This window comes from Melanostigma gelatinosum (genome assembly GCF_949748355.1).
Source record: "Melanostigma gelatinosum genome assembly, chromosome: 3".
In the NCBI taxonomy this organism is placed as follows: domain Eukaryota; kingdom Metazoa; phylum Chordata; class Actinopteri; order Perciformes; family Zoarcidae; genus Melanostigma; species Melanostigma gelatinosum.
The window spans coordinates 27,731,913-27,742,590 of NC_136636.1; the positions used below are offsets into that span (position 1 = coordinate 27,731,913).

Consider the following 10,678-nt stretch of genomic DNA (forward strand, 5'->3'; position numbering starts at 1 on the left):
CAACCTCGGCCTCCACCTGAAGACGCTGCCAGATAATTCTAGCTCCACCTGAAGCCTCCATCTACCTGCACCGCTCAGATAAGAAACACAAACATAGTGTAAAAATAACATGTCTGAGCTGATGAAGTAAAGCTGCTTGCTGTTTGTTTACACCATCTCTTTCTCCTCACAGCTATTTCCACACGTTGACTGACCGGGATGCTGAACTTCATGGACCAGAGAGAGCTCTTCTTCCTCCCACTAGTCTCAACTCAAGGTAGAGTTGATCAGCCCGATGTTCAGCAATGTGAGATATTTGGTAGTGTGTCAGTGTGTAGCCGTGCTTCTTCAGTACCTCTGATTGTTTTAATGGAGGGTTGGTGATGCGCGTTATTTCAATACAACACGTGTTCTTTGTGGTTTTCACCAGACCCTGTTGGACTTCACATCCAGATCTACCAGGAGCTGATCCAGAGCCGACGAGGAGGATCCCTTCTACCAGAGCTGTGTACCAGAGATTCTCCTTCCTCCTCCACATCCTGCACATTCACACCGACTCCTGCTGCTCCTCTCCCAGACTGAGAGCGCCCCTCCCTGTTCAGTTCCCCACAGCCAGATTAGTGGAAGTCTGAAGAATGCAGAGACCAGAGAATCCACCGGAGACTTTAGAGCCTCATGTTTCCAGCCGTGCTCGCTAAATACTTCAGTTTGCCAGCAGATATATTTACTTACTTTTTACTTTCTGATAAATGAGTTGATACGAATTATTTATTGGTTAAAAATGCTTATGTTTCCCAATGTAAATTAATCATCATGTCTGCATTTACAAATGTTAGTATTCTTTTAATAAACGCTCTTGAGTTTCTCAATTTCGCATAGGCCATCAATAAGTCAGTCAACCAGAATAATATTTACTAATTTAGTAATAAAGAATTCTGTAACACATATGAAGGTCATGTCTACAATGCTTTAGAAGCACAATCTTAACACATTATATTGTATCTACACATAAAGCATCCTATAGGCGAATCTCATCACTGGTATCAAGTATCACCTGCATTAACTTGACACCTGTGAGACCAAATCTGAAGAAACTAGAATGTGTTTAAGATGTTTTTCTTTCTGGCTGGTTTCAGTAAAGATTCTGGATCTTTCTCTGATCTTGTAAGAACAATCAGTCTATTGAGAAGGAAACTTGTCTGTTTGGATCTCTTTGTTTTTAAGATCCACTGATTTTATATTAAAGTCTCTCAATTCTTCACAATCTGTAGTTGTCTTAAAGGAAGACCTTCTTTCGGTGGTCTTGGATTAACACTGCTTTCAGTCAGTGGGTTTAGTGGAAATACTTGTTTGAAGCTTTTCTAACTCACCACTGAACTCAAGACAAATATCAACATATCAGCCCACAAGATCAGTCTCTATGCAGATGATATATTGCTCTTCCTACAAAACCCCTACTCATCACTATAGGAAACTATTAAAGTCATGGAATCATTCTCTAATATCTCCGACTACTCTATCAAATGGAGTAAATCATCCATCCTTCCATAGTAACAGTTGGGATGGGGCAGCCCATACACCACCTATCCCTTTCTGCACAGGTGCCATCACGTATTTGGGAATACATATTTCCCCCAGGCTGTCAGAGCTGTTCACACTCAACTTCACTCCATTACTTAAAACAATAAATGACGACCACCTCCGCTGGATGAACCTACCATTATCACTCATGGGCAGAATAGTTACAGTTAAAATGACAATACTTCCTAAAATAAATTACCTATTCATAATGATACCTTCTTAACCCACCCACTCCTGGTTCAAGTCGCTTGACTCAATCATAACTCAATTCCACTGGAAAAATAAAACACCAAGAAATTAAACTGTCCACTCTACAAAAACCAAAAACACAAGGAGGACTTGAAGTTCCACATTTCTTTCACTACTCTCTAGCAAATAAACTTCAATACATTCTTAAATGGATCCACCCCAGCCAATCAGACAACACATGGTTAGATATAGAACAGACAGTTTGTAAGGACATTCAGATTTCTGACTAACCATTTTTAAGCCAATCTATCAAACGCCATCCTTGTTTCAATATACTATATAATAATATAATATAATATATAATAGCAGAAACTCTGACAGCCTGGTGGAAATTCCACAAAATCACTAACATTACTTTTGCACCTTCAAATTGTACTCCCATATGGAACAATCCTGATTTTCTAAGTCACAAGACACCTCTTAATCTCCACACATGGTCCGCTAAAGGTGGTCTTTCAATAAAAAATGTATTAAAAAAATAAAATTAAAAAAACATATCAGCCCCAAACTGTGAAGTAATGACCACAGTGGTTATTGTGTTAAATACAATCCATTTTAAAATAGGACTCATCAACAAAAAAAAGTAAATCTTGGTGAAACAATCATCTCAGTTCTCTTGAAAGTCAATGGACAGAAAGTATGTGAAAGATAAATCCTTCTCATCAACAATGAGAGCACTGCTCTTCAGCAGCATGTCAGTGTGTCTTGTATAGGAGGGCAAAGGAATCGTTGCAGAAAACCTGGGGAGCCGCTGTGGGCATTAGCTAACGACATAGAAAGCCTGTCGCGATGGGCTTATGTACACATGGGGTGTAGCGGCTGGAAACTGCCAAAGGGAGGGGCCACCTGCCGTGAGGGCTGCAATGCAGAGCTCCTCAGAAGAAGAGAGACCGGCATGGTTGACTGAAGTGACTGAACTGACTGGGCTGTGTCATTACAGCAAACAGACCGGCCACGCCCCGGGCCCAGGGTCTGCTGGGGGTGTGGTCAACCAGGGCACTTTGCCAGGGAGTGCCCCAAGTCAAGCAAGTCTCAGGGAAACGGCTAAGGGCCCGCATAGAGGAGGATATGCGGACCCCGGCCCTAACTCCAATCCTGTCTTCACAAGCCTCAACATCAGATGGAGGAGCCCAACATCACAGCCGGGGGAGCCAGGCTCCACTTCCCCCAGAAGCAGACGACAGCGCATGCTTGGAGCCTGTCGTTGCAGTGGGACGTACCGGTAAGGGCGATTCTTGTTTTGTCCCTGTCACTGTGGAAGGAGTGCCCTGCTTTGTATTAGTAGACACAGGGTCAACAGTAACGTTGGTGAGGCCGGATATGGTCCCGGACGGGACTCTGTTCGACCCCACCGCTGGAGAGCTGGCACCCATGAAAGGCATATGTCTGTTGACTATATCTGTGGGGGGGGACTGTACGGTACCGGGTGTGGATAGCTTCAGTGCAGGATCCATGTACCGTAACACCTTTATAACAAATGATCCAGAGAGAGACCCATGTTGCCAGGAAGGCGGAGCTTTATCCTGGAGCACTGGCCCAGGTGTCTCCCGTTACGTTTCAGATCACCCATTTTGCGCTTCGTGCACGCACCCTCATCATGGAAAAGACACGAAGAAATGCATATGATGCGGCTTTCAAGTTAGAAGCGATCCGTCTGGCTGTCGAAGAAGGAAATAGAGCTGCTGCACGTATGCTCTGCATCAATGAATCGATGGTGAGACGCTGGAGACGGCAGCATGAAGAACTGACTCGCTGCAAAAAGACGACAAAAGCTGTGGATGTTACCGGCATTTATTTAATTAAAAGTTTAAAAAATCTTTCCTGTAACATCTTGCCACGTTAATATCTTATGTTTCAACGGGGACACCTGCGGCTTATAGACAAGTGTGGCTTATTTATGTACAGTTTCTTTTAAAAATTAGCCGGTGCGGCCTATATATATGTGCGCTCTATAGTCCGGAAATTACGGTATTCTGGGTTTGGAATTTTTGAAGGCCACAGGCTGCCAGCTGGACCTGCAACGAGGCACGGCGAGGTTCAAAGGGGGGCCTGCTATCACGATGACCACCATCCACACCCCTACTGTGCCTCCTCCCAGACCTCTCACACCATCTGCAAGTACGGTAGAGACTGTATCCGGCAACCTTCCACCCATCGCCTGCCTCCCGGAGGAACCCACTCGGGGTGCCTCTTTCCCAGAGACTGTATCCGGAAACCTTCCACCCATCGCCTGCCTCCCTGAGGAACCCACTCGGGGTGCCTCTTCCCCAGAGACTGTATCCGGCAACCTTCCACCCATCGCCTGCCTCCCTGAGGAACCCACCCGGGTGCCTCTTCCCCATCTGACCCCATGGCCTACGTAACCCCAACCCCGCCTGGGTTGTACCAGGAGGAGGAGGGGACTCTGGTTGAGCTAAGGGAGGTGTGGAGCAAGAACTGTGGTGGCCTACATCCTCAGGCGCAGGAACAGCTGTGGCAGCTTCTGCTAGAGTTTCAAGGCAGTTTCGCCAGGAGTGAGGATGAGGTAGGGCAAACTCATCTAGTACAGCATGAGATTGACACAGGGGATGCGCAACCCCGCAGGGTGGCTTGCCAGCAGGATGAAGCGGTCGCGAACATGCTGCGGGCGGATATCATCGAGCCTTCCGACAGCCCCTGGGCAGCAGCAGTTGTCATGGTTCCCAAAAAGATATGCGGCTGGCGACTCTGCTCTGACTACAGGCCTGTAAATGGAGTAACCAAGAAGGATTCCTACTGCCCCGCATTGACGAGTCTCTGGACCTGGTCTCAGAGTCCTCTTGGTTCTCCTCCTTGGACCGCCGCAGTGCCAAGTGCCAAGTGCCACTCGCCCCGGAGGCCCGCCCCAAAACAGCTTTCTGCACCGGACGGGAACTGTGGCAGTTCAAGGTCCTTCGTTTTGGACTTTGTAATGCCCCTGCCACCTTCGCGAGGTTGATGGACAAGGTGTTGGAAGGGGTCCCCCGTCAGCAGTGCCTGGTTTACCTGGACGACATCCTGGTTCATGGTAACTCATCTGGAAAAAACGGGACGCTGAACTTCATCTACCATAAAGAGCTCTTCCTCTCAATGCTTTGCAGTTAAGCAAGTGTGATGCACATCGACTGTATCTGTGGTGTCTCAATGTCTCTGCATGTATTTTCAGTTCATCAGATGTTTTAATGCTTGTCAGAAATGATCAAGTCTATAGAAGTCATGAATAGAAAACAGGGATGTTTTATATCTTTGTAATAGAACATCTTAGAATAATATCTGAACAGTTTGAAGCTCTGATTCTCTTCTGAATGTAAATATTTCTAGTGGAGGTTTTGTGCTGTATGATATATACCAGACATTTTCTCTGTGTTTTTTTCCAGGCCCTGGTGGAATCCACAGAGTTCAAGATCCAACAGGAGCTAGTCAAGAACCAACGGATCAATTCCTTCTGCAAGATCTGAGCATCAGAGATGCTTCTTCCTCCTCCTCCTCCTCCTCCACGTTCACCACCAACTCCTGCTCTTCTCAAAGTTAAATAAAATCAATCGATCTCTGCCGTCAGATCATTGGGGTCCACAACAATTAGCATCAAACAGATTCCTTCATATTGGAGATCTCTGTGGATTCGTGGGAGTTTTAACACAATTTTCTCATCAGACACTTTTCTCATTTTTATTATTTGTTTTCCAGTTTGCCAGCAACTTTCTGTTATTAGTTTGAATGAGGAATGCTAAAAGTACTTCTGAACCTCTAGAGTAGACGAACATAGATAAAGTTCACAAGTTGTTCAAACTTAGAAATATCAATGATCAGCATTTGAAGTAAAAACTTCAGTTGTAGCAACAAACCAGTCCTCAGACTTCACCAACAGTGAACATCATTCATAATATAAAACGTTCTTTTGATTCAATACAAAGTGAGAAATGATTCACTAAAGCTGAACTAAACAGTTGTAGGTTTAACTTCATGTCACATGTTTTTCTACATTAATCTTCCAAGTCATGCACTGTTGATATATATACCTTTAAAATATATATACAAAATATAGAAAAAGTCTAGTTTTGATTCAGTACAAAGTGAAATATATTCTTTTTACTTTGGAGCCATTTCAGAACTTTGGATCTCCAGGTCTGGCAATGGAAGGACATTTAAGTTCATTTAAGTTGTCTCTACGCCACTATGGAGATACGCTCACAGCAGATCCTTTCGGATCGCTCCTCAAAAACGTGCCGGAAGACATTAGAGCTCCACGTCGGCGGAGATTACGGAAAAGTGGCCGGAGAGGAGGCGTACGACAACGGCTACGGAGAAGAGGAAATCGACCGCGCCTGCCATCTATGATTCTGAGTAACGTAAGGTCGCTGAGGAATAAGATGGACGAACTCCGACTCCTGACAAGGGGATGCTTTGAGTACCGAGAGTCCTGTATCATGCTTTTCACCGAGACTTGGTTACACCCCGAGATCCCTGACTGCTGTGTTGGAATAGAGGGGTTCTCACACATTCGCTCTGACAGAAGCGAGCTGTCAGGCAAAAGCAAAGGGGGCGGGCTCTGCCTATACATAAATGACAAGTTGTGCAGACACCACACAGTCCGGGAAAAATCTGTAACCCTGATGTGGAACTGTTATGTGTGAGTCTCAGGCCGTTCTACCTACCTCGAGAGTTTGGTAATATCCTCCTCTGCTCTGTTTATGTACCTCCCAATGGCAATGCCTCGAGGGCTGCAGCACAGGTGGCAGACTGTGTTCACGAACAACTACAGCGCACCCCAAACGCCCCGTTTTTCATCATGGGAGATCTTAATCATTGCAACTTAAACATTGCATTGCCAGGTTTTGAACAGTATATAAAATGTGATACCAGGAATAATCGGACTTTAGACAAGTGCTATGGTAATGTAAACATGCATACACAGCCATAGCTAAAGCACCCCTGTCTAACTCTGACCATAACACCGTTCACCTGATCCCCACATACAAGACAGCCCTGAAGAGCAGTAAACCTCTGGTTAAATCTATCAATGCATGGACAGATGACAGCATAGAAACACTGAAAGGTTGCTTTCTATGTACAGACTGGGATACCTTCTCTGGAGAGCCAAACCTGGACAATGCTACAGAAGTTACCACAAGTTACACACAATTTTGTGTTGACACTGTGATTCCAAAAAGGACAATAAAAGTCTACCCGAACAACAAACCTTACATCACAAAGGATGTGAAGGACTGTATTAACAGAAAAAAACAGGCATTTAAGACCAACGACCACCTACAACTAAAAACTGTACAAAAGGAGTTGAACCAGAGGCTGAAAGAAGCTCGGGAACACCATAGGGAGGCAATAGAGGAAAACCTCCAGGCTATCAACTCTAGAAAACTATGGAACTCCATGAAAACTGCCACCAACATGAAACCCACAAAAAAAATCATGATATGTTGTAGATGAACTGGCTAAAGCAAATGAGCTGAATGTTTTTTACAAGCAGTTTGACAATTATGACTTCTCTGCTGAATGTGACATGGTGCTTGATGGTATTGCTATTGATGATGTTGACAGGCTAGAGATTGACCATCAATCCGTCAACAAGGTCCTTAAGCAAATCAATGTCAACAAGGCCACAGGTCCAGATGGTATCTCTGCTTTTTTATTAAAAACATGTGCAGATGAATTGACACCTGCCTGGTGCCCCATTTTCCAGAGGTCCCTAGATTCTCACACTGTACCAACACAATGGAAAAAGGCAATCCTCATACCGGTCCCTAAGAAGCCCTGACCACAGGAGAATAATGATTTTAGACCTATTGCTCTAACCTCTGTTGTGATGAAGTGTATGGAGACGCTCATGGTGAGCAAACTACGGCTGGATGTAGGCCCACAGCTAGATTCCTACCAGTTTGCATACACACAGCAGAGAGGCACTGATGATGCAACCAACAGTATAGTGCATCTAGTTACTAAACACCTTGAGAATCCGAGGGCCTATGCCAGACTGTTGTTTGTAGATTTCAATTCAGCCTTTAACACCCTACAGCCTCACGTTCTCCTGAATACACTGCAGCTGATGAATGTCAACCCCTTCACTATTAAGTGGTACCACTCATTCCTCACCAACCGTACCCAGCAGGTCAGGGTGAACAGGACCTTGTCTGAACCCTTGACCATCAACACCGGCACCCCCCAGGGTCAGTTCACCAGTCCTGTTCACCCTGTACACTAATGAATGTACATGCTAACAATTACATGGTCAAGTTTTCTGATGATACAGCCATCCTGGGTCTCATGTCTGACACATCAGATACAGCTGTGTACAGACATGAGATTCAGAACTTTGTCCAGTGGTGCGACAAACACGTCAGGAAAACAGAGGAGATGGTATTCGACCCCAAACACATTGGAGACCACTCCCCAGTGGTTATTCATGACCAGAACATTGCACAGGTTGACTCCTACAGATACCTGGGCATACACATTAATAATAAACTGACATGGAGTGTTCAGGTAGAAAATGTCTGTACTAGGGTCCAACAGCGGCTACACTTCCTCCGTAGGCTGAGGGTCTTTGGTGTCAACCAGAAAGTCTTGCTCCTCTTCTACCACGCCATAGATGAGAGCATCCTGCGGTTTGGAATCTCAGCCTGGTTTGGCAACCTCAGTGTGCAGCTGAAAGCCCAGATCACCCGGCTAATACAAAGAGCCATGAAAATCATGGGAGTCAGACAGCATCCCACACTCCAGGCCGTCTTTGATGAAACTATCATCAGACAGGCCCAGAAGATCATTTCAGACCCCACTCATATCCTCCACCCTGAATACTAGCTTCTTCCCTCAGGCAGATGCTTCAGAGTCCCCCAGTGCAGGCTCAACCGCTTTAAGAACTCTTTTGTGCCCTTGTCCATCAAAGCCCTAAATGGCAAGCTAGCCAGAGCTTAACCCTGGAACACCGATTTTTATTTATTTTAATATCTTAACTATGCACAACTGGTGCGTTATACAATGGGCAGTGTGAAATGTGTTTGTTGGCCGGTGGCAGTCTTTTGTAAGTACTGTAGGTACTGTGTGTGCGGGTATGTGGACTGGCGACAGTCTGTGTATGTAATGTATGTATGCAATATGTTATTTGTATTGTGTTGTTTTTTAACAGCAGACACTACACTATATGTGTTTCCATGACAAATTTCCTTCGGGACAATAAAGTCTATCTTATCTTATCTTATCTTATATCTCACAAGGCTACAATACTACAATTACAATTTTGTCGGTCAATTTTTTCCTCATGACTTCATATTATTGTTTTCTGTTTTAATTCATGTTTTTTTTTTAAATACCAATGAATGGGGGTCCTGAGGAACCCTAGTCAAAAACACCAATGGCAGCCAATGCAGTTATATTGACAAAATAGATTAGATAAGGTTTGCCATGGGTCCTACTTTAAATGAGCACACTATCACACATCAGGAAGGAGGCACACTGTCAGTCATTTTGAAGGAGACAGACAGATTTCCTCATGAGCTCTGTGAATGAATAAACATTTTGCTGTGCTGGTTGATTGTTACAGTAGTTTATTATATTTCTTGTATGTTGAATATACTGTTAGAATGAGGGTTAATCTACAATACAAACTGTAAATGACTGTCTCTTAAAACAGCATAAACCACGTGTTTACATTCTGAACACAGAGTTAACTTGTACAAATCTTCTGACTCATATTGTGGCAGTCTAAAGGCAAAAGCTCGGAGCTTTTTTCTCAACCGGAAACGTACCCATTTGGTTGCCGTACCGCCCGTCGCCATTTTCAAAACGGATAAAGCTTTATTGCGCAGAGCAGCGTTGTTCAGCAAAGAAGTTTAAATAAAGAGACGGATCGTTTGAATAATTCAAGGTAATACAAAGACGTCCATTGACTGGAAGCTGCATGTTGGATGGCCCCTGATGACTGTTTTATTCAGATTATAAACGCTCATGTATCCCAATGAGTTTCACTGACCTAACATTGGTAACCTTTTCGAGATTACATTAGCATCCGTAGCTAAAGCGGGCTAGCTCACGTAACTAAGGTATTACCTTGAAGACCCTGTGGACCTCAGTGGCATGAGCCTGTAGCCTGAGCAGACAGCCGGCTTGCTTCGTAATGTAGCGAAGGCACCCTAGTTTACGAATATTATCTTACATGCCACTTTTTCATACGCCCAAATCCATATTCTGAATAATCTTACATTTAAGTTAATGCTCTAAACTTGCACAGTAACGTAACATAAGCAGAGTTTAAGCATAAACACTAAACTCGTTTCCTTCCTGATCACATAATCGACTATAGTATATGGAAGCCGGTACCATCGTAAACTCCATAAAACCTTCAAATGAATGTGCGTGCTTCTCTGTGTGGTCCACCGGTAGATGCTATACTCAGTATTCCGGCTCCTTCTACATTTTTGTCAGTTTGCTGGAAATGTAAAACATGGCAGTTCATTTGTGAATTGAGTTTGACACGATGTTCTCTCCTCACAAGAGAGGGCGGGACGTTCTGCCCCTCAACAAGATGCTGGAGCTACCGAACTACAGCAGCCAGCTGATGCAGCAGCTGTGGGCCCTGAGGAACGAGGGCCACTTCTGTGACTGCACCATCCTGGTGGGAGACAGCCCGCACCGCGCACACAAACTGGTACTGGCCGCCTCCAGCATGCTCTTCAGGTAGCGTGAGCATGGGCTTTGATAGATAACCTGCAGAGGTTGATCTGTCGGTGATCTAAATGTTTGGAGGGTGTTAGGTCAATCAAGATAAGTCCAGAGTCTCAAGCTGTTAGAGGCAACTCGTCGAGATCATTCTTGATCATTCATCAGAGTAGTTTGAAAAAATAATATTAACGTCCGCTTA

General features: G+C 44.6%; 1 protein-coding gene across 1 annotated transcript in view; it reads left to right on the forward strand.

Moving 5' to 3' along the window:
• The first annotated feature begins 9,609 nt into the window (after positions 1–9,609).
• The window catches only part of zbtb40 (zinc finger and BTB domain containing 40), a 13,169-nt gene continuing 12,100 nt past the window's right edge, over positions 9,610–10,678 (forward strand). The window contains exons 1-2 of the mRNA XM_079266023.1: positions 9,610–9,685; positions 10,313–10,494. Coding sequence (XP_079122149.1) covers positions 10,343–10,494 — 152 coding nt within the window. The 5' untranslated portion in view covers positions 9,610–9,685; positions 10,313–10,342. The remainder of the gene's footprint in view (positions 9,686–10,312; positions 10,495–10,678) is intronic.